This window comes from Falco punctatus (assembly GCF_963210335.1).
Source record: "Falco punctatus genome assembly, chromosome: 1".
Classification (NCBI taxonomy): domain Eukaryota; kingdom Metazoa; phylum Chordata; class Aves; order Falconiformes; family Falconidae; genus Falco; species Falco punctatus.
The window spans coordinates 103714651-103731319 of record NC_137580.1 but is presented as its reverse complement, the minus strand read 5'-3'; the positions used below and the strand labels follow the sequence as shown (position 1 = coordinate 103731319).

The 16669-nt window shown below is 42.7% G+C and overlaps 1 protein-coding gene across 5 annotated transcripts in view; it reads left to right on the top strand.

The window, feature by feature from the left end:
- GTF2I (general transcription factor IIi) overlaps nt 1–16669 on the top strand; it is a 78510-nt gene that overhangs the window by 39254 nt on the left and 22587 nt on the right. For all 5 annotated transcript variants that reach the window (XM_080364766.1, XM_080364765.1, XM_080364769.1 and 2 more), the window contains 5 exons: nt 1402–1464; nt 3137–3238; nt 7942–8007; nt 11577–11760; nt 13547–13605. In XM_080364766.1, coding sequence (XP_080220892.1) covers nt 1402–1464; nt 3137–3238; nt 7942–8007; nt 11577–11760; nt 13547–13605 — 474 coding nt within the window. The remainder of the gene's footprint in view (nt 1–1401; nt 1465–3136; nt 3239–7941; nt 8008–11576; nt 11761–13546; nt 13606–16669) is intronic.

The following is a 16669-nucleotide window of genomic DNA, read 5'->3' as shown; positions in this document are numbered from 1 at the left end:
AAGTTGTTTTAAACCAAACGAAAGAACATTTGAGAAACAGGAGACAGCGCCCGTGAGCGACAACATTTAGTGAAGGCGGCTGCTGCTTAGGAGCTGTGTGTGTTTTACCGTAAAAAACCCCTTGCTGTAGTGTTTAAACCAGCTGGTTCAGTATGACTTCAGAGATGTCCCATCTGGGAGTTTTCTTCCAGAACTTTGTTACCATCTGCTCTGATGTTTTCGCATGTTTCTCATAATTACGGCTATTTCTCAGGGATGTGGTACTGGGCTGGCTGAACCATTTGCCAGTCTCTGTGGCTGTTCTTAAATTTCCAAAAACTGTGGTTGGTTTTTTTTTTATTATTATTTAATTTTTGTTTTTAAACTTTTCCAATGCTCTCAAAAAAGGTTCTAAGTGATTAATTGAGGTGATAGTTATTTTTATGACCACACTTCATGTCTGCTAAAAGACCATTCCCTCCCAATTATTCCCTTTTGTTGTGCTTTGCATTCACTAGTTACCTGCCCAGCACTCCCTCTCCATTAGATCAAAACCTCATGCGATGTTTTCTATGAACTAGATGATACATTTGACATAGTTTGAATATAAATACTTAAGGTGTCTCAGTAGATTTGCTGAATCTCTACTGTACATGACATCATGTGAAGAGCTTTTGAAACAGAGATTCCTTCAGACTTGCTCCCAAAGTGACGCACGTCCAGCTTAGAGAGATCTGAAAGAAGATCCTCTTCAAAATGCACAAGGGCAGCGTTACTCTGCCAGAATAATTAAAATATATTCCTTCATATGCCTCTACCTAGTTTTGAAAGAGTTTCCAATATAATTAGCTTCACTTTTTAAAATTTTACTGCAGCTAAACGCAGGCTGCTCTTGCTCCCACCAAGTATTGATAGGCGTAATCCTATTTATTGTGTTGGTCCCGACTGCCCTGGCAAAAGCAGTGGGATTATGGATTTCCCTCCCATTCCTCACTCTTGCCCTTGCAGCCTGTTACAGAACAGTGCAACAGCTAAGAGTCTGTATAAATGGTAAAGAAATACATCATCTGAAGGGAAACAGAGCCTTTGTTTATGTTTTTTGGTAATCCTCAATATCAAAGGGAAAAATATTTACGATTGTATTAATCCCATTAAGCCAAGACTAAGAACTTTCCCACTGTCGATAACACCAATGCTGCACTGCTGCACATGCAATTTAGCAAGTATAATCCCCACCTCCGTACCCTGGTCTTGAATTGCTTAAAGGCTTACGGTAAGATATCTTTGCTTCTGGTTTTGTTGCACGCTGTGAATGCAGGGGGCTGCTTTGACAAGTGTTAGTTCAAAGACAAAGTCATGGAGTGCTTGGTTAAAAACCTTTTCCGTGTGCGTTTGTCAGCAATCCTGGTTTTCCCCCTCCAGATGCCTCCCAGCATGCCCCGTCAGAAACGAGCGAGGATCCGGAGGTCGAGGTCACCATCGAAGGTCAGTTCTCCGGTTCATTGACTTCAGTCCATTGGGCGTTTTTACAGCCAAAAAAAATGTTTTGCAATGCCTGCCTTACTTGTCACTGATTAAATAGGATCATGTGCCAGCGTTGCCTGCAGTTTGGATTCTTGCACTGCTTGGCAAACATACCCACTCCAGAAGTCTATGTTATACCACCATCGTGCACTGAAGCGTGTTGGGCTTACTGGGCTGGTTTTGAAATGATGTGCGACAGATCTTTTGCATATTTTTCAAGCCTCGGTAATGAAGAATACTCCTTATTTAATAGCATGAATTTAGGTTTTAAAAAGATTTTGCATCATTCGTTCTGAAGAGCACATCCTTTTACAAGCACACTGTAGTTACATAAAATTTCTACGTAACACTAGCTTCTGGGAAGAATTGTACCATAACAGAAATTATGAGTTACACATGTTATTTGTTTCATATTGATAAATATGAGATAAAAACCACTAAACTTGGCACCTCTCTTTCTTATCTGAATAGCACTAAAGCCACTAACCAGTACCCTTGTGGGTTTTGTGCTAGGATGTGTGTTGGAGGTCAGCTTATTTCTTTTATTTGTGAATTATGTGTCCTGTAACTGCTTTAAAACACTTCTGAGATGAGCTTTTGCAAAGCTTGCTTCTGGAATGGGTAAGATTAAGACCACCAAATCAGTGATTTAGAAATTAGGTGATGCATTTTAGGACAAAGTTGATACTTCTGGCATTACTTTCACCATTTTATAATCCAGCAGTAAAAGAATTCTTACATTTCCTCAGCAGAAGTTCTGTGTATACATGTAAAAACCTTTACCACAAAAGTAAAAATGTTCTGAAAAGTTTTTCCTTTAACAGAATATAGTGCAACCGCATAGGTGCGAGAGATGTCAATATGGACTATTACTTTTCCTACTTAAGGAAATGCCGTTGGTGACCTGGGCAGATGCTATTCTGTGTGTGAAATTAACTTTAATTTTCTTAATTTTTCTGCTTGAACCATTACTTTTTCTCTAAGGTTGCAGGTATTGGTAATTGGACAGTCTTAAAAACTCGTTAACTGGTAGGGAAGGTAGTGTTTCAAGTTGGGGAGTGACTGGCAAGGTAGCAGCTCACTGAAAAATAACTGGGGTTTGCAGTTTCCCCCCTGACTGTGTGTGTTCGAGCCTGTTAAATGAGTTTCAGTTTCATCCATCAATTTTACATGGGTTTGAAACCGGTTTTAGTGCCTTTGAGCTCTTCAAGATACAGCTTAGGTACTGGATTTCAAGACTTGTTACTGGAAGGTTATTTCCAATGAGAGAAAAAAATTGTAGTTTATGTCTGTACAGTTTATTTACAGATTTCTTTTTGTCATTTTGCGGTCATGAGATGTCCAGTTGCGTTTCAGAACACAATATTATTTTCCTTAGGAAGTACAGACGAAGCTTTGCTCTTTGCTATCTTACAACTTGTGCTGGCTCTTTTATGCAAGTTGTTCCTATGCAGGCCAGTAGCTTTCTAAAGTTACTCAGATAAGTAATTCGTTGCAAAATGTGATGCATTTATATATAAAAATAATAATTTAAAGTTCAATACTTGCATTAGAGCTTTGAAATTCAAAGCAGTTCCAAGGGTGCACATGAGTTTCTCTGGACATAAACCAGATATTTTTATGTTTCTGTAAGATGATGATGACTACCTGCCCACTAACAAGAGACCGAAGAACACAGAGTCATCTAACGAAGCCACCAATACTGGGAGAAGAAAAGTGAGAGAGTTCAATTTTGGTAAGATAAAAATTGAAGATTATTTTGTCTCTGCTTTGTTTTGTAAAAAAGATACGACACAATTTCACGTGGCAGGAGTGGGACACGCCGGTGTGAGCATTCATGTAAGAGCCCAGGGCTCTCCGTAGATGCATTGCAGCCGTCTAATCGTCAGCAGCAGCAGCTACCTCTGCTTCTTGTTATTCCAAGTGACCGTCTAAATAGACACTGCAAGTGATTTCATAAAATGAAAATAAATCGAGATTTTTGCCAGCCGATTTGTTGGGCCAGAAGCAAAGCCTGTGTTTACTGGCGTGCTGAATTACAGCAAACGGGAGGGCAGGAGCCCGTCCGGCTGGTCTTTCTCCATACGTGCTGCGACCCACGAAGATGTGCGGAGGGGAGCCACATGTGGGAAGGAAGGTAACCAGATGACTTCAGTCCCTGAGGACACACCAGCAGTTGGGGTCTTCTTGGCAGTGTTCTTTTAGCACACCTTCTGTGGAGTTCGCCGTGCAGAAACGCACCCCCACACCGTCGTTATTCTGGTTAAGGATACTTTATCCATGTGATGTGTCGCAGCCCCATACCTCTCCTTTATTTCTTGCTTTGGTTTGGTTTCTGGGCAGACAGCCCATGAATCTGTGTATTTCTGTGAGGTTCTGCATAATCGGGAATATGTCCTTTGGCACAGTATTTGAGATGTTTATTAGGAATGCTGGGATTTGAGGTCAATTGAAAAATCCCCACAGAACCTCTCCTGACATCTGTTTTGCGTGAAACATGTTATTTCATGCTAATTTCAGTGAAAATGAATAAAACATTGTTGCGAGCTCTATTCTCAAAAGATGGCTAATACCAATAGGCAGTTCCACGTGTAGCATCAGTTCGTTTTGGTTGGGTCAGGCCAGCATAACGGCAATGTTAGTAGAGGAGGAGATGGAGCCGTTAATACTGCAGAAGCGTTTGCTGGAATATATTCCCTTAGCAGAAAAAAGCATCTAAGCTTGGCAGGCCGGCAGTGTTTGGGGAGAACAGGCGGTGAGGCTGATGAGAGCAAAGGTAATAAAATATGTGGATGATAAAAGTTTGATCTTTCGATGTTGAAACGCCGGTTAAAGGACTTCTCACAGCTTATCTGCTCGCCGTTGCTTCTGAGTTGACTTGGTAGATTCTCCCTCTGAGCTGTTCTCAAGTAAACTGCTCCTACCCACCGGCCGTGCAGTTTTTGCAGCTCACAGGTTATTCAGAGATCTTTAGACCTGGGCTTCCTAAGTTGTGTCGAGGTTGTTGTCCCTCCTAGTCACTTCTGGGGTTTGCCTGCAGACAGCGGCACTTCTCTGCGGCATCGCAAGGTCTGCATAAAGCACAGAATGAACGTGAGAAGCTGTCATGAGAAAGAACAAGTGCTGGTAGGTTGCAGTGCTGCTGTTGGGACATTACAGAAGACTTTGCACCTTTGTCTAATGAAATCTAATATTAGATATTTGGAGAGGAGAAAGGAGGTGTTTAATTCTGTCACGAGTCGCTGCAGAATGACAAAGGCACACGTGCTGGGAGGGAGCTAGAGGTGCTTGAGAGACAAACCTCCTCTCATCTGATGACTTTTCAGTGTTTTCTACAACAGAGATGCAGATGTTTGTTGGCTGTGAGTTGGAGACACTGACTGTACATCAGCCCCGAGTCAGAGGTTAGGTACCGCGGGTGGCCTGAGAAACAGGGGGATGTGCTGTGCCCTTAGTTTTCATGGAAACAAGAAAAAAAAAAATTGTACCTGGGGCGGGGGATGAAAAATGTCTGGTAAAATGCTTGATAGCAACGGATAATCTTTGGAGAAGGGAGGTTGGATTTCAAAAATATTTCTGAACCAGCTATTTAAGGTTAAGAATACCTTTGCTGAAAGGAATTGCCATTGTCAGTAAAAATATCTTTCTGTGGTTTTTTGCGTGCTTAGAGATTTTATCAAAAGCTCAGAAGCTTCAAGCTGTGTTTTGCAGTTGTGTCATACCGGTTTAGTGGAAAAAAGTCCCTTAGCTGTTGTCTCACTACGACAGCGATGGGAAGTGTGTATGGTTTTTCCCCATTTTGACATGCCCCTGAACACGGGTTTTGCCAGCCTGCAGCTTCCTTGGAGTTGCTATGTGTTTTTACTTTTATTTCCCCCCAGAGCACTGTGTGGTGTGTTGATGGGAACAGGAATGTGCTTAGTACCTGAGCGACGTTTTGTGTGCATTGTGCAGGTTGCCCCTGCTGGCATGGGCATTATCCTGGAACACGTCCCCAAGGAGCAGGGGATGGGCTAAACTGAAGAGACCGTGGACAGGCTGGGAAGGTTTTCAGGGTTGTTATTTATTTGGGGTGGTGTTGCCCATGTGTCAGAAGGTGTGTGTATAGGAACAGAAGGCAGCTACCACTTCCCTTGGTGCCTACAAGAAAACTAAACTGCTTTGCAGGGTGTTTGCAAAAAAAAAATAAATAATACAAAACAGAGGATCAGCTTAGCTTTGCGGTGGGTCTTCAGCTTCGCGACATGTGTGACAAAAGGATGTTTTTACAGTAATTGGTCTGAATCCAAGAGGTTAATAATGCTAGCAATCTAATTGGAAATCATGCTGATTGATAACTCCTCTGAATTTTTATTTTCTCTTGCCTTACTTGGCAATGTACTCATCAAATACAAAAATAGCTAAAAAACCCAGTGTGCTGATCAAAATGTTTTTTCAATGCCTATGCTCTGGTCTAGCCACCACTCCAAATAAATGTGTCAGTATTGCGGTGTGTTCAATTATTAATCCTGTAGTGTTTCCGTTGGAGAGGGGGGCATGGAAGTAGTTGCTTGAAAAGATTCACATGGAATATTTGGCCAGGGATTGCGGGGCTTGGTGGCAAGAAGCTAAAGAAAAAGAAGCCTTGACAACTTCGTGGCTCACATAGGAATGCTCTCATGAGCATGCTAATGAGCAGAGGGAGACCAGGCTGGGTGGGAGCAGCTTCTGAAGTTGCAGCAACAACCAGTATTCAGAAGAGTTGTTATTTCTGTGCTTTTTTACGGTTGCTCTATAATGCAGCGTGACGTTCTTCCTGGCTGCTCTCCCTCTGACAAAAGCCAGCCTGAGTTTTAGGGGAGATCGCTCGCCATGTTTGCCACAGAGCTGGGTGAACTGAAGGGATCTCAGCTCCTCTGGGTGACAATCTGGGGTGACACAGCTGCCTTGGGGAACCCTTGTCCCAGCACCGTCCCTGTGTGCTCCCCAGCTCCGTGGAGTAAAGCAGCATTTCCACTTCAGGCCAGGAAGTATTTTCCTGATTCTTCCTGCTAAAGCTGCTGTTGATGCAGTGTCCTGTAGGTCAGCAAAACACGACCTACCTGTCACGTAGGTGGTTGTGTTGGAGTCGAAAAGAGCTTCATCTGGCTCTGCATCTGCAGGTAAAGGGGGAAATACTACAACGTTGATGGGTACAGGAATAGAAAACATTGAGCCCAAGACGTGTTTATCAGCTAAGAAGCTGTGCACTACAGAGGAACGGTAAAAAGGGTGGCAAAAACAATTATATATATTTATCCACAGGGTGTGTTTTCCTTCAAAATATAAACAGGTTAAATGATGTAGGTGGTACACCAGGTAACTAGAATAAAAAGTTTAGGTGTGGGTGCGAGGCAGCATGCAAAAACACTCTTTCCCCCTTAAACCAGGTCTTATTCTTGCCCACATCTGAAGCGTGCTGTCCTATTGATATCCATGAAATTATATTTTAAAAAGTAAAAGCTTAAACATGGCCACCAAAGTTGTGTACGTTGGTCTGAGAATGAATATTTAAACCCCTTTCGATACGGACTCAAAGCTCAGTCCTCTGTCTTGTCTGATACAAGATTTTTTTGACAACTGGAAGTGTAATAGCTTGAATGGCCTCATTTTTTGACTTCTGTCGTTACTAGATTCAAGTCTTTGGTGTTAGAAATAAGGTGTAAGTACACTTGCTTATTAACTTGTTCTTAAAAGGCCAGCCAGCATCTGGTACCATCTACAAAAGGATTGTGGCATTTAAGAGCATTGAGACAGGACGAAAAGCTGTGAAAACATCCAGTCTCTGTCACAGGCAGAAAATGAGATGTTAAAATTCTGCCATTTAATCCAGCTTTCCATGGAACACACGATTGGATTTGGATAACTTCTGTCTTGCAGCCTGTATCTTCTTTCAGAAAGAGGATTTATGGGCTTGTTTTGCAACATCAGGACTTGGAGAAATGCTGGATGAAGGTAGAGGATGGCGCGGTACCTCCTGACCCAGATAGTTGTACAGATTTGCACCAAAACAACTTCATGTACTTGCTGTAAGCTTTATCAGGCTTCACTAATTAAGCTTTTCAGCACCCAGCTTTAGATAACTACCAACAGCAGCTGCAAACTGACTTTACCCTGATGCCAGCGAGAGCTGCTGACCGAGCCGTCAAAGAGAAACCAGTTTGGGAAGTTACTTTGGCCTCATTTATGTTTGGATTTGCTTTTATTATTTTTTTTTTTCCCCAAAACGTGATTTAATATATGCACAAGTTTTGGAGGTAATCTTAAAGCTTTTGTTCTGTCCTTTTTCTTCCTGAATGTGTCCATACATGTGAAGGTATAGCCTGTACCGTACTCCACGGGCACCTGTGTGCAAGCAAGCAGTAAAATCACACGGCGTGTTTTCAGTCTGTAGCCTGATGTGTCTTCTTTTCTTTGCAGAGAAATGGAATGCGCGAATTACAGACTTGAGAAAGCAAGTTGAAGAGCTGTTTGAAAAAAAATACGGTATGTGTTCCACTCCAGATGATCGCCTCTAGTCCTTTGACACTGGAAGTCACAGCCCTCTGGCATGCAGCTTGTTGTTGGCTCAGGAGCACACCGCTGCTGACCGCGCCGAAGGGTGGCATATTATTAGAAGGCTTAAAACTGGGAAAAGTAGGTTTTTTTGATGAGCAGAGTGATTTCAATGTTGAGTGCCTGTGTTTGGCACCCAAGTGCAAAAGTTGATTCTGTTGTTTTTTTCAGTCGTGCTCAGTTTCCTGGAGCTCCAGCGTGCTCGTGTCTTGGGCACCCACATTGGAGAGAGTTGGCCTTTCTTCTGTAATTACACCGAGTCCTTAAGTGAAATAAACCTTTAAAATGGCTCTGGGGAGAAGTTACCACTCTTGGATTGTTCCTTTCTGATGATGATTGATTTTGCAGTGAGGCAAGAATTACATGTTAATGGTTCTTGGAGAGAAAAAGCAGCTCACGTGGCAGACTTTGGCATTTGTCTCCAGATGCTGCATCTAGACATATTTTGTGTCCACAGACTGAAACAGCATCAGCAAGAATTTCAAAATAAATGGTGGTGCTGCTCTGCCCTACCAAGTGGAAGTGTGTGAATCAGCCTTATTACATGTGTTGGCTGTGACTGTCATCTGACGTGAAACAGCCCACTCAAAGCAATTCACGCCAAGTAAATAGAGCTCAGGGTGTGGTTTGCAGGATCTTAACCGCTCTAGAAAGGGGCATCGTTCTTGGGGAACTGCTTTAATTTTGGTTTTGGTGTTTACACGCAGCCAGCCAAAAAATCTGTTGCGTATGGAGCTATTCCTGACTTTACATAGCTGGCCGCATTGTATGAAATTATCCCCTTTTTCCCTGTGGGTGACAGCACTTTATTGAGGCACAAACCAATTCCGTATCAGGTTCCAGTTCTTTCTGTCCATATGAGCATGTGGTTTCCTATTTGCCGCGTTATCAGTTACCATTATCAGTTCTGGAAGTCCAAGATGCCCAGAACGATCCTGGAATTTGCTGCCTTCTGCAGCTCCAAAGTGTTGCCCAGGGTCGGTTGCGGTCATACTTTACAACTGTCTGAAAAAATAGTTATTTTTGTGTTCATTTGTAAACAAAATGGGATTACTTTTTCTGTAAATACAAGGGAATGGCTCACAAATACAAATTTATAAAAAGGAAACCTATGTTCTATAGGATTTCTATGCAAAAACGTGTAGGGTTCCCAGTGTAAGAAGCCTTGCTGCGGGCAGTGATGCTGGTCGTGTTCTTAGGCTGTCGGAAGAGTATCTGCCAAAACATTCGCCGATTTAAGACAAGTAGAGACTCTCACTTGTAAAAACTTACCTGTTGTTAGTTACTTCTTTAAACACTTTTTCTTTTTTCTTTTTCTTTTTTTTTTTTCTTCTTTTCTTCGTCTTCTTTTTTCTTCTTTTCTTTTCTTTTTTCTTCTTTTTTCTTCATTTTCTTTCTTCTTTCTTCTTCTTTCTTCTTCTTTTCTCTTCTTTTCTCTTCTTTTCTCTTTTCCTTCTTTTTTCCTTCTTTTTCTTCTTTTTTCTTCTTTTTTCCTTCTTTTTCTTCTTTTTTCTTCTTTTTTCTTCTTTTTTCTTCTTTTTTCTTCTTTCTTCTTTTTTCTTCTTTTTTCTTCTTTTTTCTTCTTTTTTCTTCTTTTTTCTTCTTTTTTCTTCTTTTTTCTTCTTTTTTCTTCTTTTTTCTTCTTTTTTCTTCTTTTTTCTTCTTCTTTCTTCTTCTTTTTTCTTCTTTTTTCTTCTTTTTTCTTCTTCTTTTTTCTTCTTTTTTCTTCTTCTTTTTTCTTCTTTCCTCTTTCCTCTTCCTTCCTCTTCTTTTCTTTTCTTTTTTCCTTCTTTTTTCCTTCTTTTTTTCTTCCTTTTTTCTTTTCTTCTTTTTTCTTCTTTTTTTTCTTCTTTTTTTTCTTCTTTTTTTTCTTCTTTTGTCCCTCTGAAGCTGTTCATAATGCCGCGTCTTGACCTAGGTTTTAGTGATGTTCTTGATTATTTATTTTTTTGTCCTGTGGCTAACTGGTTCAAAACCACTCCTTGCCATCTGAGCCTTGCCTGCTGGGTTTGTTAATGCTTTTCACGACTTGTCACAGCAGCCTCGAGGGCTAAGAATAATGATTTTTAGTTTCTTGGAAGAGGCATATGACTGCAATAAAAATCTACTTTAACGAAGGACTGGTGTGAGGCACATCATCCCTTTTGGTGGTGGTTCTGCAGCTCCTGTCTTTAATCTGTTCGCTGAAGAGTCATCTCCAAGTTCCCGTCCATCTCTCTGCGTATCTGTTCCATGTCTCCAGTTTTGGCTATCTTATATTTGGCAGTGGAAGCCAAGTCGAGTAGAAACACAGCTCTTCTCACAGTTTTCCAAAATTTTCATACTCGGGTCTCATCAGAATATAAGGCTAAGAAACACAGGGTATTTTCAAAGCTTTCTTGTTTTGTGATAAACGTACCTAGAACTGTTCTGCTTTCAAGTGGGAGAAAGAGCGTGTTACCCAAACGCCTTTAACCCTAAATTGTTTTATTGCTTTTAAGAACTTTTGAGTTAGCGGGAGCGGTTTGTATACACCGATGTCTAAACCACGGGCCATTTTCGCCTTTTAAGTTGCTTGAAAAGGCGCCCTGAGTAATTTTCTGTTCAGAAACGCAGGAATTTGCCCTCAACTTGGCCTTTCTCTCCTCAAATAGCTTTTGCATCGAATTTCCACAGCAAAACAACAGGATGTACCAAAGTGTTTGCAGACCAGTCAGACGGTAACAGAGAATTCTTGTTGCATGGGCCACAAAATTAACGGAGTTTCGTTTCTTACAAAGAAACGAGCCCTCTTGGTATTTGCAAATCCTCATGTTCTGCAGGGTCTGCCAGCCTGGTAGCTGTATTGCTATGATTGCCATCCTCCGGACTTAAAAAAAATACTTTTGGTTATTTCCCAGCTGTGGGTGAATCTGTTCCTTGCTTTTCATTTGCTTCCCAGATTTCATCAGTTGGGCTATGCTTTTTGCAGGAGTGTTGGAAGTGTATTGTTTATTTCATCCACGGTTCCTTGGATTTGTAAAATACGCTGAAGTTTAGGAGTTCGCTCCAAAGAAGGGATGTGTGCCCCACCTCCAAGGCATTAATGACACTTCTACACACAGTAGTAGTAACAAATAATAATAATCAGAGCTAATGAACTGAAACATGCTTGGTTTATCATCAAGTCTAGATAATTTCAGCTTTCACAACGTGCTGTTAAACAGAATCAAAATACTGTGAAACTTCACTGTTACACGTGCGGTCTCTGTTACTAAATGTTTGCAGAGTAAAGGGCAAAGAGGAGCATCTGTGTATGTATGCAGCTCTGCAGCTTGTTGACTGTGATGTGGAGTGATTTTGCTATAAAACAAAACCAAACCCCTACAAAATATGAATTTGTATTTGCTTGCATGTTGAAATGTGCTGAGGGCAGTATTGCCCGTCTGTTCGTTTTAATGTATTTCAGAGGGGCATCAAACAGATAACTTGAGTAGAGCTACAAGGTAGTCTGATGTTTCTATTCTCCTTCTTTCTTAAAGCTCAAGCTATAAAAGCAAAAGGGCCAGTGTCTATCCCGTACCCACTCTTCCAGTCACATGTGGAGGACTTATATGTGGAAGGGCTCCCAGAAGGAATTCCCTTCAGGCGCCCATCCACCTACGGCATTCCCCGGCTTGAGAGGATACTTCTAGCAAAAGAGCGGATCCGGTTTGTGATTAAAAAGTAAGGAATTCTGCATTTTTGTTTGTCTGTTGCTCATCGTTCTCTGCTGGCTCTGCTCTGCTTCATTTTGTCTTCAGGAACTTCCAAATCGATTTCTACTGATGTGTTCTTTTGCCGTTACTAACAAGTAATGTGGATTTGATGTTCGCTCTGATAAATTCAGCTTATCAGATCACCAGAGCACCTTCTGAACAGATCTCTTCAATGGCATGGACTTCTTGTCCTGGGCACATCTCTTTGTACTGTTTTAATTTAATTGGTTGTAATACATGTTGAAAGCCATTGACTTGGGGATATTTCTGAGCATCCTGGCCTCAATTTCAGCTTGGGCTTTTATTTTTTTTTCTTGCTGGAATGCCGTACCAAGGTGTCTATGGCCATATCTTTATGTAGCATCTCCCGGGGCAGGCTTGAGCCCGAAATAGCTACTGGTTCATGTGATGTAGTTGGTTGCATGTCCTTGGTGTGTCTGGAGGTAGATCAGGTAGTGAACATGACGGGAGACCTTGGATGTAAATAGAAGTTCCTTGAGGGCTCCATTGCCTGCCGTAGCTAGCCTGCTATCTGTTACCTTTTATCTATTATGTCTATTATCTATTACATCTGCCTTTAAAGGCGTGAGATGTCCTGGGCTCCCTCCGTTCTCTTTCTCTCCTTTCTTGTTTGACATCTTTCCTAGGACCACCCTGCATCACTTTCTGCAGAGGCAGGTGGGGCTGGAGGGGACCGATCCTGAACACAGGGTGCACGGGGAGAGGTGCCTGCGCCGGTGGGTGCTGAGCACTGGCTCTGGGAGCTGCAGGGCACTTTGGGATCCAGCGCTGTGGTGGTGGGTGGGTATTTCCCTTGGATGGTTGGGTGCTTGGCGTCAGATGGGCGCGATGCTTCACGCCGCAGATGGGCATTGACAGTTTAAATGGAGCTTCTGTGGGTAACAACTGACGTTTTCCTTTTGTTCAGTGACGGAGGGTCTAATCCAAGGGTTTTCCAAGCGGAGAGGAGCCTGTTGGTTGCAGTGGTCAGGCTCAGCGTGGTGGTGGTGACAGCCCGTGCCTCTGTGCGTGCTGCTGTCTGTGCGGGTGCTGCTTAAATTTGAGAGGTTTATGTTCATCCCTGTCATCCTAAGGCTTGCAGCTAACCAGAAAAGAGGAAGAAGTGTAGATCTACCTTCTCTCTCACTTAAAATCAAGCACTATACGTAGATTTTAATATTTATGCAATACTGACACCTGCTCTTGTCAAATTTGTCTTAGCTGTTAACAGTAATTAATTTACGCTGTTCATCGGTTTGGTAACGTGCGGCAACCGCAGCAGCTCAAAAAGCAGTTCAGCTCTATGAGAAATGTCAGAATTTAAAATTACTTTTGTTGTTGTTGTTCTGATATGGATAAAACAAGATGTATTTGGGAAATAGAGATGCCTGTTTTAAGATTTGAATTTTTAAAGGTTTTTTTTTTTTTATATGCATCTTTGTTTCTGGTGAAGTGTGTTTTAGACCTCAGAGATACTTTTAACGTAATCTGTGTGTTTCCGTGGAATGTTATGGCTCAGGCAGATATGAGTATCGGGTATGAAAAATGTTTTTGTCAGTAGGGTTCCAACCAGCTCTTACAGTACTTTGGTGCTAATTGGAATTTAAAGTTGGGGATTGTGACGTCCCCTGTTATGGTTTGGTTTCAGGTTGGTTTTTTTTTCCTGCTGATCCTTCGGCTGTAAGTGTAGGCTGCAACATCTGGTTTATCAAAGTATACATCACTGTTGAAGAACATTATCTTAAATCTTTTAGGCACGAGCTTTTGAATTCGACACAAGAAGACGGACCGTTGGACAAGCCGGTTGCAGGAGGTAGGTCTTTGAACGTGTGAGTTGTGCAAGCATGGCGTGATTTCCTATCCACCAGTTTTACCAGCAGTTGCCATGTGCTTTTCCTAAGAACACATTGCAAATAATTCCTCTTGTTCTGAATGTCCTGTAGCTGCAAAGTGACAGCAATTTTCCACTGGCTTGGCCCAGCCAGCGTGACTTAACGCTGCCAACTGATCTGCTTCAGCTAGCCAGAAGGAAAAAACAATGAGCGAGGTTTTAGTCTGTGGGGATACAGAGAAAAGGCAGCAGTTCCCATAGTTCATGGAGTTTACTGGGTAGGGAACTGGCTGTAACGTGGAATAATTGTTTGCTTATGCGATTTGCCAAAATTAGATGAACTGAAATGCAGTAATGAACCATACTGGTTATAGTGACATTTGTTGTTGTCGAAATCTCATTTGCTGGGATGATGTGACTTCATTTTCACACCGCAGTGCAAAGACTGTGTCCTCACTGCTTTTGCCACCAGGAATGTTTCTCAGTAGATTCGTGCTCTTACAGGTTTTGGCTCCATTGAGCACCCATCCGAAAGTAACAAAAATGACCATGTGAAAACAAAACTGCAAGAATAGTCTTTTATTACAGTTGCGCCCATGAACTTCTTTCCCCTCAATTCGGGAGAAAAAAAGTTTAGCATGGAAAAAAAATCAAGTTTCGAAAGAGTTGTGCCTTTGTATGGGCATTAGGGGGTAAATTACTTTCCTGGGCTTGTTTTTCTCTTGAGTTGCATTCTACTGTCTCTTGGACTTCAGGGTGGCTTTTTAATTGTCCAATTAAGCAAAGTGTTGAAAGCTTGTATGCCTGAACCAACACAAACAAATTGCTCCCAGCCCCAAAATTTCTAACTGGCAACCTGAGCCTGGTTCAACTGTGAATTTTAAGTAATTCCAGAGAAATTCTTAGTTCAGACAGAGACACAAGCATATAAATGGCAGTATCTGCACTACTGCAGCACCATTGTGTTGTATTAAATACTCATAGTCTTCTGCTGTAAAAAGTGTGTCAAAGACTGTACTTACAGTGAATGTTAAGGATCTAAATTAAGCTGAGAAATTATGTCATAAGGACGTCACTTTAACACATGTGTAGGAATTAAATTTTTCCTGCAGTATCAGTTAACCTCGTGCCTTGAGTCTTAATAATCTGCTGTTCCTTCGAGCACCAAATCTGACTACAAAAATAGTAGGTAGGCTAACGACTGAGTCTTAAACTTAACTGTACTTTTATGTGGGTTTTTTAATTAGTCCCTTTTCTCTGTTGTTTTTTGTTGTATTGAATATGGCTATACTGATTATGAAGACAAAGCAGATACATTACATACCCCGTAAAACCCCTGCAGCTGAGAAGACTAGTGGTAACTCATTTTTATGGCAGTGTTATGAACAGTCACTTTATGTTGCTTGTCTCACTCACTGGTATTGATCCTATATTCCTGTGTGCCCTCTGTGTTATTTCGGAGAGGAGAGACCGTCTGTGGAAGCCGTTGATAGTATCTTGGGGACACAGCTCAGAAGGCAGCAGCTGTCTGAGCCTCCTTTCCCGCGGTTTGCTTTTCTCGCTGCTTGGATTCCCCCTTTCTCAGTAGCTCCCAGTCTCTGCTGCCATCTCGGGAAGGAGAGCGATGGAGCACCAGCCTCTGCTCTGCTCCCTGCGGCTCCGTGTCCAGTGTCCTGCTCTGTCCCTCGCCCTGCTGGCTTGTCCCCCCCAGCGGGGAGGCGTGGGGTGGGGGTGGGGGCTGTATTTGGGCTGCTGGAAGAAAGATGGTTTGCATTCGCATTCCTATGGGAAACAGGCTGGTCAGGAAGGTTTATGAAATAGCCTCAGCCCTGAAGCCCTGAGGTGGCTGACATTGGCTCCAAGACAAAGTGATGGAGCGATGGTTTGGCTCAGGAAAGGGGAGGAGGAGTGTGAGCAGGTGCCAGTGAGGATGGTCCAGCCCAGAGCAGAGGATGCTTCTTGTATGCTGTCTAAACCCCCAGCATCGCAGCTCTCCAGGATCTTGTTTGACTGATGAGCTTCCACTTGATGGTCACAAAGACATTCAGAAGAAAAAAGTGATTTCTCTATGCCCCTTGATCCCTGTCACCTGGCACTGAGGGGACCGACAGGTTCTTTTAGGGATCCTTGCAGAATGACCATTGCAGTAAATCACAGTTACAATTAAAGTTTTATTTTTTATAACAGGATATTACAATTAGTATAGCATATATATTACAATTAGTATAGCATAGAATTCATGATTGGAATGGCACAGGATTTATACAAGCAGAATCAAGACAGCACAATCTATGAGTAGTGTAATACAGAATTCATAATGCAACTTAACATACGGTTTCTAATCACCTGGACCCTCTGCAGATCGGGTCAGGTCTTGTATCAGTACAACAATCACAACCTAGACTCAAAAACTATATAAAAGAAGAAGAGTCGCTCAACCCTTGGAGGAAGCAGACGATGGTGGAGGTGTCCCTGGCCATGAAGGGGCCACAGGTCTCCGTGGCCGCCAGCAGCTTTGGTCTGAGCTCCCCTGTAGGACTTGGAAGTGCTTGATTTTCGGGATGACGCTCTGCGTGCTGTTATGCTTCCCAGCTCCGTGCTGGGGACATCCCCACCACCGGGCTGGCCAGGTGCCTGGGACCTTCCAGGCCGGTGAGGAAGGGAGCAGTTGTCCTGGTGCACAGGAACCTTGAGGCTGGTAGAGAGGGAAAGAAGACATTTCAATCTGTTTGGTTTGCTTGGTCCATGGGACCTGAGGATGAGGGGAAGGGAACGGATACGTGACCCGCGCAGTCTCAGGGAATGGCTGCTTGCCTTGCAAACTGGCATTAGTTATGCTCACCGTGTCACCTGGGGTTGGGAGCAGGGGGTACCGGTTGCAGTCCCAAATGATGAGCACACATGGGCAAACAAAAACAAAAGCTGTCACCATTCCCGCTGCCACAGGTGACAGCACTAACATTGCCGTTGTGCTCTGCTGCTGTGCCAGAGGAGCAGAACCCAGGCTCATGGCCATTCTCAGGTGCAAAACTGTGTCTCGTGAACT